Here is a 14,216-nt window from a genome sequence, read left to right as displayed (position 1 = left end):
GCCAGATGTTATATTATTTACTAGGGATGCCCTTGACCATGCTACTTTCCTAATTCTATATAGTTTGGTTTGTTTGTTTGTTTTTTAAACCATCACCTTCCATCTATAAATCAATACTGTGTATTGGTTCCAAGGCAGAAGAGTGGTAAGGGCTAGGCAATGGGGGTCAAGTGACTTGCCCAGGGTCACACAGCTAGGAAGCATCTAAGGTCACATTTGAACCCAGGACTTCCTGTCTCTAAGCCTGGCTGTCAATCCACTGAGCTACCCAGCTGCCCCCTATATAGTTTTTCTATATTCTAGGGATAGTAATATTCATTGTAATAATAATAATAGTGCTTTGAAGGTTTACTAGATGCTTTATAAATGTTAACTCATTTGATCTTCACTAAAATCTATTAACTTTGCCTGCAATTAGAATAAGTTTGGTCAAAGCAAGCAAGTGGGCAGTGCTGCCTGACTTAGGACCTTATAACCTGAACCATATGGTTCTTCACGTCTATGTTCTGAGTTCCACTTACTTTTGCACTCAATCATGACCCCTATATCAAAATAGGGAAACATCAAAACTACTTATATCCCTATGCAGCATACTCACAAACACCAAGTCAGATCATATGCATAATTTAGAGCAAGTAAAAACATGGGGATACAATCAGTACCTTTCTCATTCAACTTCAAGTTCACAAATCCTTAATTCCTTAATTTGACAGTTTTCCTGTTATCAGGCTGAACATAATATTTCTTTTCAGTTCTCCCTGAATCTTTGTATTTATAAGTCGTTCCTACATGTATTCATGGTTCTGATATATGTTTCTTGGGGCAGCTGGATAGCTCAGTGGACGGAGAGCCAGGCCTAGAGATGAGGTCCTGGGTTCAAATCTGAACTCGGACACTTCCTGGCTGTGTGACCCTGGGCAAGTCACTTAACTCCCATTGCCTAGCCCTTACCACTCTTCTGTCTTGGAACCAAAACTTAGCAGTTCCTTCAATTATTACATAGTATTAGTTCCAATTGGTTCCATTGGTAAATATTACATAGTACTTGTTCCAAAACAGAAGGTAAGGGTTTAAAAAAAAAAGTGTCTTGGTTTATAGTGTTGTCAAGAATTCTTGTGATGTTTTTTTCCTCCCTGTCATCAGTTTTCTTCTAGCCTGGTCACAAAAAATCTATCTGCTAGGCTGGTGGGACTTATTAAAAAGGTTGCCCATATTAGGCCCTGTTTTCATATGGAATAAGAGCACCTTTGTCTTGCGTTCCAGCTCCACCTGAAGTAACTGTTTCCACACAGTCAGCCCCCTTGAACCTGACAAAAGTCACTTGCCACGTGAAGAGGTTCTATCCTCCAAGTGTGAAGATCATCTGGCAGGAGAATGGCTACTTGTCTGGGGGAGAGGAGTCATCGCTGCTCACAGAGAACACGGATGGGACCTACACTCAAGAGAGCTCCATGCTGGTGAACACATTTGTGCAAAAAGAAGAGAGGGTCCTCATCTGCCAGGTGGCACATGATTTAGGGCCTCTGGTCAGTGCCAGCGAGACACTAAGAGCCTCTTATTATCTTGTGGGTAAGACAGATGCATGGTACATAAGAGTTGGAGACAGAAGACCTGGGTTCAAATCCTGGTACTGCCTAGTATTATCTATATGGTCTTTTCAGCAAATTAACTAATCTGAACCTCACTTTCCTCAACTGTAAAGTCAAATGGGTTTCAATGAACTCTAAGGTCCCTTCCATTTTAAAAAATTGATGCTACATGGTCTCAGGGAGAGCAGACTCAAGGGAGCTCAATTCTGGCTATACCAGACATACTAAGGCCTATGGGCTATAAATATTCAGAATGATTTTTCCCCAGAAATGTGTTTTAGAAAGTTTGGCATAAGGAGGGCATCTCTGCGCCCCACCCCCACCCCCGTAGCCAAGAGGGATGTTGCTAGATCTCTCCTAGAAATATGGCATATATTCATTCAACACTTATTAAGTAGCTCCTGCATGCTGCATTTTGCTCGGTTCTGGGGAAGAGGCAAGATTTAGATTAGGACCCATTCCCTGCCTTCAAAGGGCTCCAAGGCCAATAGGCTATAAGGTAAAAACAGAGAGAGCTATCACATGTGAGATACCAAACCACAGGGATCAGCAAGCACACAGAGAGGAGCCAGTGCAGACACAGCACAGGTACTCCAGAGAAGCCTCAGCGCCTCCCTGTTGCCTCTAGAATAACACATAAACCCATTTGGCAGTTTAAAATCCTTCCAAACTTTCTTTCTAAACAGACTCACCATTACTTAGCCTCACAAATTCTTTACTCCACACAAGTGACCTACATGCCATTTTCCATATAAAACATTCAGTCTCCTCCTCCCATGTCTTTACCTGGGTCATACCAATGAGTTAGACTTCACTATCAGAATCCCAATTTCCTTTAAGGTTCAGCCCCAGGAATGGCTTCCTACAAGACGCTTTCCTTGACATTCATTATCTCCCATGTGTCTAGGATCTCTCAAGCCCCAGTCCTCACTGATAGGACTTTGTACTCATTCTGTTTATTGTTTGTATTTTCTTTTCTCTGCACCTGCTGTATTTTCTCCCCTCCTCTCTAATAGATGGTAGATCCCTTAAGGGATTGATTGTTGTTATTATTCAGTTGTGTCTGACTCTTTGTGATGTCTTTTGGGGGTTTTCTTTGAAATGGTTTGCCATTTCTTTTTCCAGTTCATTTTACAGATGAGGAAATGGAGGCAAAAAGGGTTAAGTAACTAGTCCAGGGTCATACAGCTAAGTATCTGAGGCAGGATTTGAACTCGGGTCTTCTTGACTCCAGGTCCAGCACTCTATCCACTGGACCACCTAGTTGTCCTCAGTGTAGTGGTTCTCAATGTCCTCAGTATGCTAGAGGTAATAGGGAGCCACTGGAGTTGAGTAGGGGGTGTCAAGGTTAGAGCTGTGACTGAGGAAGATCACTTTGACAGCTGGATGGAACGATTGGAGTAAGGAGGCCAGAAGCAGAGAAACAGTCCAGGCATAAGGTAATAAGGGCCTGTACCAGAGTGATGACTGTGTCAAAAGAGAAAAAAAAAGGATGTATGTGAGAGATGTGAAGAAACAACAGGGTTTGGGAACAAATTGGTAATGGTGGGTAAGAGAGAAGTGAGGGGTTGGAAAGACAAAATTGTGAGTCTGGGAAGTTGGGAGGATGGAAGTATCCCCAGTAGTAACAGGGAAATATTTTACAAAGATGCACACCAACATGATGAAATTGGGAAAGGAAGTTTAGAAATATGGAAGAATTTAATGACAAAAGGTAGATGTTCCAAGTAACTTAATAGAATAGGCTAAACAATGTTTGGATTGGGGTGAAGGCAGGTCTTGAAGTTTCTAAGATAGGAGGCACCAGGCCTTATAGGCTTAAGAACAACTGAAAGCCCAGGAAGTGAGTTGGATACAGGTAGTCTCAGATGGAAAAGTAAATGCCTCAAGCAGATCTATCTGCTATACACCAACCCCTTTACCCTCCTCCATGTGTTCTCACTTCTCACTAACTCTTTCTGTCCAGTTGGGTCTGGACTCTCACAAGCTACTAGATACTTCTTCATAGTGAGTACTCTGGGGATGAAGATCCTGTTCCTGCTCAGCCTCTCAACAATCTACATCCTGAGGAAGCACAGGATTGCACAGGTAATTTGGAGTTTCTTCACTGGAATGCACAGGTTCAGAATGTGGAGGCCCAGGGTTCATTCATTTGTGTCTTTCAGGAGCTAGGCCACCCTCTGCTCCAACTCCCTGACTTCCATCTTCAGTTTTTAAGTTGATTTGAAAAGTCCTGATCCCAGCACCTTTAGTAAGCCAGGACTATTGACCCTATCTCCTGGGATTCCCAGACAGCTGATATAGGTAGTTAGCAGATGTTCCTCCATTCCCTGGAAATTATTTGCCATTAAAGTACTCCCTTGACAGGAGGATCTAATATGAGATTTTTTATTGAAACCTCCAGAGCTTTATTCATTGTCATCTGGCCTCATTCTCCCCCTATAGAATGTAAGGTCCTTGAAGGCAGGAACTATCTTGCTTTCTGCTTTTATTTGTATCTCCAGGGCTTTGTGCCTGGCATAGATTAGCTTCAGGAGGATACTACCCCCACCTCAAACTCACATGGGTAACCTTCTGTGCAGAAACTGAGTCCTATGTAGAAATTATGAGCTATATTTTTAATAGAAAGCCTGGAAATGGAAAACTGGAAGTGGGCCACTATCAGGAAGTGGTAGTGTCAGGGTGAATGGCAGAGTGAAGGCTTGTCCTTTCATCTCAGCTCTCTCTGTTTTCTCCCACAGCTAAAGGAGCCACCTGTCCCTTCAGAGCTTCTCAGTCTTCAAACAGGGGTCTAACATGGAAGAGGGGTCTCCACTGAGTCTCAGACTCCTAAACCTGATTTCTCAGTGCTTTCCCTTTCTTTTCATAAATATCCAGCAGCCATTGCTCCTAATTCTTCTGTCTTCAGAGAACCCTCCCTCATAATTGTTGAGCCCAAGCTCCTGAAAATGAACCTGGGAAGTGAAGATGGTCCCAGAACTTAGAAGTTCAGAGATTCCAAACTGGTCCCCCTTATTCCAAAAGAGAAAAGTAGGTAGTCCTAGAAATCATGGAACCATTTGACAAAGATATTGTTAAGAAAACAAAAAGGGGGGCAGAACCAAGTTGGCAGAGAAGATACCCCAACCTACCTGATCTCTACTAAATTTCACTCTAAAAAACTGTGATATAATGCCTCAATACAAATTCTAGAGCAGCATAACCCCAAAAAGATGGTGTGAAATAATTTTTCAGTCCAAAAATAAACCTAAGAAGGCCAGCACAAAAGATCTAGCACACCACAGTGGAAGTGGAACTGAAGCAACACAGCAAGGCAGGCCTTATCTCAGCAACAGTTGAATCAATAGCAAAGGCTTCCAGAGTTCTCAGTCACAAATGGTAAGAGGGGGTTGGGCAACTGCTCAGAAGGAGATTACAAGGATCCTTTTGCTAGCTCTGGGAGCAAGACTCTTGTTACACTTCCCAAATATAGTCCCAGGTAGCAGTTCTGGGTTAGGGTCTCAGGGTAAGGAATAGTATTGGTAAACACCAGTGCTTGCAGTCATAGTAGAACAAGGAATCAGGTTCACAGTTCCTAGGGAAAGACCAGGATAGAACTGCAGGCTGAGAGTGTATTAAACACATCTCTTCTTACATCATACCAACATGAAAGAACTGAAAGCAGATAGATCCCCAGAGCTATCTCTGAAGGTACTGACACAAAGAACCTGAAGCTTGAAATATTGCTCCCTTCTCCATAGTTATAGAGCCTGCCTTTAACAGTTGTTTTAAATTAAAAGGAAAAGTTAGGAAAATAAGCAAACAACAAAAAAGAAATTCAACATAGAAAGTTATTTTGGTGACAGAAGTCTCAAAGTCAGAAAAAGACAACAAAGTCAATTCTGTTGCATTCAAAGCCTCCAATAAAAATATCAAGCGCTCTTAAGTCCAAAAAGAATTCATGGAAGAACTCATAAAGGATTTTAAAAATCAAAATAAGAGATGTAGAAGAAAAATTGGGAAAAGAAGTGAGAGTAATATAGGAAAACCATTTTTTAAAAAAGCTAATAGCTTGATAAAAGATGCACAAAAATACTAAAGAAATTAATATTTTTAAACAACTCTGAGGTATCACCTCACACCAAGCAGACTGGCTAACATGACAGTTATGGAAAGTAATGAATGCTGGAGGGAATGTGGCAAAGTAGGGACATTAATTCATTGCTGGTGGAGTTGTGAACTGATCCAGCCAATCTGGAGGGCAATTTGGAACTATGCCCAAAGGGTGATAAAAGAATGTCTACCCTTTGATCCAGCCATAGCACTGCTGGGTCTGTACCCCAAAGAGATAATGGACACAAAGACTTGTACAAAAATATTCATAGCTGCGCTCTTTGTGGTGGCCAAAAATTGGAAAACGAGGGGATGCCCATTAATTGGGGAATGGCTGAGCAAATTGTGGTATATGTTGGTGATGGAATACTATTGTGCTAAAAGGAATAATAAAGTGGAGGAGTTCCATGGAGACTGGAACAACCTCCAGGAAGTGATGCAGAGTGAGAGGAGCAGAACCAGGAGAACATTGTACACAGAGACAAACACATTGTGGTATATAATCGAACGTAATGGACTTCTCCATTAGTGGCAGTGTAATGCCCCTGCACAATCTGCAGGGATCAAGGAGAAAAAAACACTATCCATAAGCAGAGGACAAACTGAGGGAGTAGAAACACCGAGGAAAAGCAACTGCCTGACTACAATGGCTGAGGGGACATGACAGAGGAAAGACTCTGAGTGAACACTCTGATGCAAATCCTAACAACATGGCAATGGGTTCGAGTCAAGAACACATATGATACCAGTGGAATCACGCGTCGGCCACGGGGGGTGGGAGGGAGGAAAAGAAAATGATCTTTGTCTTTAATGAAAAAAGCATGGAAATGATCAAATAAAATACTATAAAATTAAAAAAAAAAGAAATTAATATTTTTAAAAAGTAGAATAGGCCAACTGATAGAAGAAGCACAAAAACTCACTGAAGAAAAGAACTTCTTAGAAGGCAGAATTGCCTGAAAAATGATATACAAAAAAAGCACTGAAGAGAAAAACTTTTTAAAGGACAGAATTGGCCATATGGAAAAAGAGATACAAAAGCTCACTCAAGAAAATGATGCCTTAACAATTCGAATTGGGCAAGAAGAAACTAATGACTCATGAGATGTTAAGAAACAATCAAAGACGAAAGAAAAGATAGAAGAAAATATAAACTATCTCATTGGGGGAAAAACAATTGACATAAAAAACAAATCCAGGAGAGATAATCTAAGAATTATTGGACTTACCTGAAAGTCATGATAAAAAAAAAAAGAGAGAGAGATTAGACATCAACTTTCAAGAAATTGTCCAAGAAAACTGCCCTGATACGTCAAAATAGAAATTGAAAGAATCTGCTGATCACCTTCTAAATAACTCCCAGTAATATTATAGCCAAATTCCAGGACTCTCAGGTCAAGAAGAAAATATTTAAAGCAGCCAAAAAGAAATAATTCAAATATCATGGAGCCACAATCAGGATAACACAAGATATAGCAGCTTCTACATTAAAGGATCAGAGGGCAATATGATATTCCAGAGGGCAAAGGAGCTAGGACTTAAATCAAGAATTATTTACCCAACAAACTGAGCATAATCCTTTGGGGGGGAGGGGTGGATATTCAATGAAATAGAGGATTTTCAAACATTCCTAATGAAAAGATCACAGATGAATGGAAATTTGACTCTCAAATACAAGACTCAAGAGAAGCATAAAAATTAAACAGTTAAGAGAAATCAAGAGACATTCAATATGGTTAAACTGTTGATATACCTGCATGGGAAGATGACTTTTGTAACTTCTAGGAACTTTATGATTAAGGTAGTTAGAACAAATATACATAGGCAGAGGACAAGAGTGTGAGTTGAACATGATGAAATATTAAAAATAAAGCATGAGAAAGAGGAATGCATTGGGCAGAGGTAGAAGGGGAAAATATTAAAATTATCACATATAAAAGTTATATAAGAGCTTTTTTATAGCAGAGGGGGATGGTGGGAGAGATGAGGGGAGCACTTGAACCTTACTCTCATTGGAATTGACTTAATAAGGGAAGAACATACACAAGCAAATGGATACAGAAATCTATCTTATCCTATAGGAAAGTAGGAGGGGAAGGGTATGGAAGAAGCTGAGAGAAATGATAGAAAAGGCAAATTAGGGGGAGATGGTGGTCAGAAACTAAACGGGGGGAAATAGGATAGAGTGATACATAATTATAATGGTACAAAAAAAGTTTTACAGGTCTCTAATAAAGGCCTCATTTTTCAAATACTTAGAGAAATGAGTCAAATATATAAGAATAAAAGTTATTCCCCAATTGATAAATGATGAAAGGCTATGAACAGATAGTTCTCAAAGTAATTAAAGCCCTCTATAGTCATGTAAAAATACTCTAAATTACTATTAGAGAAATTCAAATTAAAACAACCCCATACCTATCAGATTGGCTGTTAAGATAGAAGAGGAAAATGACAAAATATGGAGGGGGTGTGGGAAAATTGAGACAATAACACTCTTTGGGGGAGTTGTGAACTGATTCAATCATTCTGGGGATCAATTTTGTCCTGTGCCCAAAGTGCTATAAAACAGTACATAGGTTTTGACCCCAAAATACCATTACCAGATTTGTATCCCAAAGAATTAAAAAACAAAAAGGGGAGAGACCTATATATACAAAACTATTTAAAGCAGCTCTCTTTGTGGAGGCAAAGAATTAGAAAATGAGGTGATAAATAAACCCTCAATTGAGGAATGGCTCAATAAATTATAGTATATGGCTGTAATGCAATATTATTGTGCTGTAAGAAATGATTAGGAGGAACTCAGAAAAACCTGGAAAGACTTATATGAACTAAAGCAGAGTGAAATAAGAACCAGAAGAAGATTATACACAGTAACAGGCCTACTGTATAATGAACAACTGTGAATAAGAGCTCTTCTCAGGTATACAATGACTCAAAACAATCCCAAAGGACTCAATAAAAAAAAATGCTGCTTCTAAAGAAACAACTAAAGTCTGAATGTAGATCAAAGCAAACTTTTTTCACTTTCTTATTTTGTTTCCTTCCACAAAATGATTAATATAGAAAAACGTTTTACATGACTACACATGTGAAATCTATGAGCTTGCTTACTATCTCAGCAGGAGGGTGAGTGGAGAAGGAGGAGTGGGAGGGAGGGAGAGACAGAGAAAACAAAGAGAGGAAGCACCTACCCAGGTCTATATATAGAAAAGCTTCAGGCCTAGGACCATCTCTGATTAAATCTTTCTCAGGGCAAGTTCCAACTTGCATTTTCCCTACTATCCATGATTTTTTGAGGGGGATTGAGGAATGCAAAGGGGGATTGTACTGCCCTTGGGGAACTGATAAGACTAATGGAGTAAAAGTGATGGTCCTGAGGAGAGTTATAGCAGCTCTGGTCAGAAAAGTATCAGAAGCTGAGTTTAGGGAAAAGTACAAAAAATGTGGCCCTCCTGAGAATGGATAATGAAGATTCCTCCAAAAATGTCTTAAACCCTTCCCCACCAAACCCAAACACTCCTGACCTATGCTCGAACAAACATACTCTCATTTAGCAGGAGGGTTTCATTAGCTCCATGGCCATTCATTAATTCAGCATTTACCCAGTTTCTACAGTGTAGAGAAAACTATCCCATATGCATAGTCCCTGGTCACCTAAACCTTATAGTTTAAGAGAAGTTAGGGCAGTTAAGTGGCATATGGATAGAATGTTAGGTTAAAATGTTAAAACGTAGTTAAAACGTAGTTAAAACGTAGACTCAGACATTTACTAGCCATGTGACCCCTAACAAGTCACTTAATTGTTTGCCTAAGGTTTCCTCATCTGTAGAATGAGCTGAAGAAGGAAATGGCAAAACACTCCAATATCTTTGCAAAGAAAACTTAAATGATTAAACTCAAAGGACAAAAATAGATAACCATAGTATAGTGCCTGGAGGTACCCCCACCCCCCAGACAATTTACTAGGATGCAGGATGGATCACTCTGGGAACTCTGTAGGTTTGAAGTGGGTCCACTTATACCCTAAAACTGTATAGCTCAGGCTTTAGAGGAAAGCTGTTTTATCTTTACTAATATCCAGAGAATACAATTAGTTCAAAGTAGCAGCATCTGATGAAATGATATAGTAAGGTAAGATGAACCCCCCAAAAAAGAAACTCTTTCTTTCCCCAACCCCCAATAAACCTGAGGTGCTTTATCCTACAAAAACAAAGCATCAGAGGGCCTGATATCATATAGAGAAATAACTCATACCTACACTATAATGCCATTGATCACTGCTATCTTGATTCTCTTCTACCATGTGTTCTCTTGAAGTCTCTCTGAGATTCTGCTCTACTGGATCCAAAATCTACATCAGACACTGCTTATTTCTTGCTCTACTGAGATCTTCATTATCTATTCTGTAGGGAAAAGTGGGTGGTCTCAGTCTTTCCATTTAGAGTTCACAGGCTTCTTCCAGCTCACTTAGAATAGGAAGAAACCCTTGCCTAGGAACTAGACAAATAATTTTTCAGGTTTTCCTATCTCATTCCCTCCAAAGTCTTAGTTATTGATGCCTCTCTCCTCAATAGGAGACTCAGACTCAGACTCCAAACAAAAACTCTAGAACAAAAAGTAGGGGTCCTCCTTAACTAGCTAAGGCTTCCAGGAGGAGGTAATATTTCAAAGAATCAAATTCTCACATTCAGAAGGGACTTTTAGAAACAATTTTGCCCAACTCATCTCTTTTACATTCCTACTTTGAAGATCTCTAATGTCGGTAAACCACTACCTTCTCCCAAAACAGCTCCTCTCATTTAAATAGCTCTAATTGTTGACAGTTCCTTGTATCAGTCCTAAAACTCTCTGAAATCTAATTCTTAATTCACTTGAAAGCCTATCAAATATTTGAAGACATCTGCCTCTCTCCCGGAAAGCTAAATAAATAACCCCAGTTCTTTCCAAATGGCACAACATATAGCCTCTTCAACTTTGGATTGCCCTCTTCAAGACATCTTCCAGTTCTCCAATATCCTCATTAACAGGCAGTAGTGCTGAGAACTGAACCCAGTACTCCATATGTAGAATGAACAAAGTGGAGCAAATTCACATTATTCTTTGGCCTATTCTGAACACTAGACTTTTTTTCCTTATTGTAGCCTGAAACCACATTAGCCTTTATGGCTGCCATGTTAAACTTTGGTTCATATTGACCTTGCATTCCTCTAAAAAGCCTATAAATTACTGTCCAGGTCATATCTCTCTCATCTTCTACTTGTTGGTTTGATTTTATTTTGGATTGAAGAATAGAACTTTTACATTTATCTCTATTTTTTTCTTCATCACTTTCTTCTAAACTGCCACTCTAAACTTCAAGAACAGTAGTATTTAACATCAAAATTAAATGTACCAAAGGAGAAAAGATGTTTTCAAGGTGGCTACTTACCCATGCAAACATCTGAAACCTACGCTATTAGCCTGCTATAACCCCACAAATTTTTAAAGGTTATTTAATTTTTTTTTAATTGAAAGTCAACAAATGCACAGAGACAGTGGGTAATCTCTGAGCACAGTACATAGGAAAGAGGGAAATAGGAAAGTATAATTCTATGAATTACTTTGTGAGAGTCTAGCACTCCTCAGCTTGCTACTATAAGAACAGAAGTTTCTTTTCCTCTCACAGAGCACTTGATTCTGGAAGTGCTGATTTAGAAAGAGTGTTGATTCTAGAAAGGGCACTGGCTCCAGAATCAAAGCATCCTGGTTTAAATCTTGCCTCTGACACTTTGTGACCTTGAGTAAGTCAATGAACATTACTAAACCTCAGTTTCCCCATATGTAAGATGGAATTGGACTAGATGGTCTTTATGGCCCCTCCCAGCTCTAAATAAGGATTTGAAATCCATGAATCTATGACTATGAAACACCAATGGATCCATAAATCATTTGTTTTGGGGCAGGGAAGGATAAGCCTGAATTTGGAAGAGACAAAGATAGAGAGATTCTTGTATCCTGCTCAGAATATTACCACCCCCACCAAAAAAGAAAGTTGTGAACCATGATTTTAGGACAGAAAGAGCCCTCAAGAGAAGGTGACCAAACAGGAAATGAAAAATGAAAATAAAAACACTGCAACTTGCTCCCAGGGACTGGAGAAAAAATTTAAAGGTAAAAGGAGGTTTGAAATCCAACAGTGTTCTATTACTCATTTTCTCCTGCATCCTTCCCTTCTTCTCCCTCGTCATCACCTTCCTCATCATCATCATCTTCTTCATCTTCTTCGCTGTCCTCTTCATCCCCATCACTGTCCTCCAAACCTACTATCTCATCACCATTTCCTTCTCCTTCCCCTTCTTCATGATCAATATCCGATACCAGGTAGTACTGTAGGGGATTTAACCAGATATCATCTTTGATGAGCTCCCCTAACTCATCTGCCCCTGCATCAGTATGGTCTGTGAACCAAGTGAAAAAGCTGTCAGGCTCTTCTCGAAGCCTTTTGCGGCCACCTTTATTCAGGATCTGACAAGGGCGCGTGGTCAAGTCCTTCCCAGATTTCCACTGGATTTCAGTTGACTTTGAAGCCAGATCTCCACTTTCATCAAGATGAAATTCTTTGGAGATCACTTTATTTTCAAAGTAGGGGTTTTCCTCAAAATAAAAATCTATTCTGTAACCCGATTTCACGTCTTCGAACTCTATCACTTCAATCCTGGTCAAATGATGCAGGGCTTCCTCATCTTCCTCCCCTAGCAGCGAGGACAGCTGCGGGTGGCTGATAAGGGTGGTCACCCAGAAGTCCGGTATTTTGGCGATCCACTCTGACCTTTTCTGGAAGAAAGGCTGGCGGAGCTGGTTATAGTTTTGTTCTACTTTCAAAATTTCCGCACTGGCTTGTTCATTCAGTTTGTCTATTTCATTCTGCACTTCATCAATCCGTTCAACCGCTTCTTGTTGCTCTTTTTCCAAGGTCTCAAGGGCTTCCTTGTGGTTGGTGGTGAGCTCCTTTTTGCTGACTTTGGCCGCCGGCGCTGACATTGTGTTGCTCTCTTCGTGCCCACCGGCTCCTGAGTGGTCCCGAGGCGGGGACGGACGGCTTTTTCACCTCACACGCCCCGCCCGGGAGGCGGCTTCGCTCATTCCGGGCCCCGCCCTCGTCTGGCTCGCCGGCTCGGCTTCCGGCTCCTGCTCGCGGCTTGCCTTCGCCGAAGCTAAGGGGCTGCTGATGTCGTAGTTCCGCCGTCGCCACCGCGGCTTCCTTCCTGGGGCTTACTTCGGTTCGATCTCTCGGTGGAGTCAGACCAGAAGAGAGGGGGGAGGGGGAGACTCAGCAGGGGAGAAGAGGAAGGGGCGGAGGCCGTGGCTCTCACGACCGGATCTGAGCTTTGGGCTCACGCTCTGGGAGCTAGGCTACCCAGAAGACCATACAGCTATGTGCTCCTTCCCTCATTTTGGGAGGGCCAGCTGTCATCTCCCCAGGAACCACCAGCAACAGCCCTATCACTGCTTTATTTACATCCTGCTCTTCCTCTTTCTCCTCCCCTTCTTCCTTATTCCCCTCCTCTTCCTCTTTCTCCTCTCATCTCCTTCCCCCTCTCCTTTCCTCCCCGTTCCCTTTTTCTCTTCATCTTCCCCTTCCCATCCCTCCTTCCTCATTCTCTTTCTCGCCTTCCCTTCCCCTCCCTCTTCATTCCCTTTCTCACTCTCCTTTACCCTTCCCTCCCCTCTCTCCATTTTATTCCCTTTCTTCTTTCTCCTCATTCCTTTTCTTTCTTCGTTCTCCTCTCCCCTTCATCTTTCTCCTTCCCTTCTTTCCTCCCCCTTCCTCTTCTTTTTCCTTCCCTCTCTTCTCTTCCCATCCTCTTTTACGACCTCCTGATCCTCCCCCCCCTCCAACTTTTCTCCACCTTCCTTCTCTTCTCTCCCCTTCTTTGTCATTCTTGTGACCTGCTTCCTTTCTGCGCCCAACCTCATCCTTTTTGCCTTCTCTTTCTCTAAGGTTTGAACCTTAGTGATTTGGGGAGCAGGTAGAAATAGGAACCTTTCCAAGAGGCATAAGTTTAGCAGTTTAGCAAACGGGCATAAAATGGAGTTAGAAATGGAAAGCATGTCTAGTTTCAGATGCCTATGACATGAGATATCCAGGAGGGACCTGAAGATAGAGAACTGAAATGAAGCATCAGAAATTGGGAATGGATATATAGATTTCAGAATCATCTGCTTAAAAAAGACTCTTGGACTCATGAAAATCAAAAAAAAAAAAGAGTCAGAGAGAATAGATGGGAAAAGGAAAGGGAGAGAGGAAGGAAGTAAAGAGGGGAAGAGATGTTGAGAGAGGGAAAGAAAGAAAAAAAAGGAAAGATAATAAAAAGAAACTTAAGTAGGAACCCTGGGAATCAAAGGTGGCAGGAGATGGATTATGATCCAGCAAAGGAAACTAAGGCATGGTCACAAAGGTGGGAGGAGAATCAGGAGAAAGCTATGTCATAAAAGCTGAGGGAGGAGAAAATGTCCAAGGGTGATCATTGGTATACAAAACTGCAGAGA

General features: G+C 41.1%; 2 protein-coding genes across 6 annotated transcripts in view; one reads left to right on the top strand and one right to left on the bottom strand.

Moving 5' to 3' along the window:
- Positions 1 to 8,673, top strand: part of LOC100013350 (signal-regulatory protein beta-1-like) — a 41,940-nt gene extending 33,267 nt beyond the window's left edge. The window contains exons 4-6 of one of the 2 annotated variants that reach the window (XR_008915245.1): positions 1,264 to 1,526; positions 3,556 to 3,677; positions 4,331 to 8,673. Coding sequence is in view for 1 of the 2 variants with exons in the window: in XM_056812009.1 (XP_056667987.1) it covers positions 1,264 to 1,569; positions 3,556 to 3,677; positions 4,331 to 4,384 (482 nt within the window). In the remaining variant the exon portion in view is untranslated. Of the gene's footprint in view, positions 1 to 1,263; positions 1,570 to 3,555; positions 3,678 to 4,330 lie in introns of both variants that reach the window. The other variant, XM_056812009.1, reaches the window with a different exon arrangement.
- The window catches only part of LOC100013310 (protein SET-like), a 36,834-nt gene extending 22,795 nt beyond the window's left edge, over positions 1 to 14,039 (bottom strand). For 2 of the 4 annotated variants that reach the window (XR_008915246.1, XR_008915247.1), the window contains exon 1: positions 11,875 to 14,039. Coding sequence is in view for 2 of the 4 variants with exons in the window: in XM_056812011.1 (XP_056667989.1) it covers positions 11,918 to 12,707 (790 nt within the window). In the remaining 2 variants the exon portion in view is untranslated. The remainder of the gene's footprint in view (positions 1 to 11,874) is intronic. The other 2 variants (XM_056812011.1, XM_056812010.1) reach the window with 1 other exon arrangement.
- Between the last annotated feature and the right edge of the window lie 177 nt (positions 14,040 to 14,216).

This window comes from Monodelphis domestica, chromosome 1, assembly GCF_027887165.1.
Source record: "Monodelphis domestica isolate mMonDom1 chromosome 1, mMonDom1.pri, whole genome shotgun sequence".
In the NCBI taxonomy this organism is placed as follows: Eukaryota; Metazoa; Chordata; class Mammalia; order Didelphimorphia; family Didelphidae; genus Monodelphis; species Monodelphis domestica.
The sequence above is the reverse complement of the archived record's forward strand: the minus strand, read 5'-3'. Positions and strand labels throughout refer to the sequence as shown.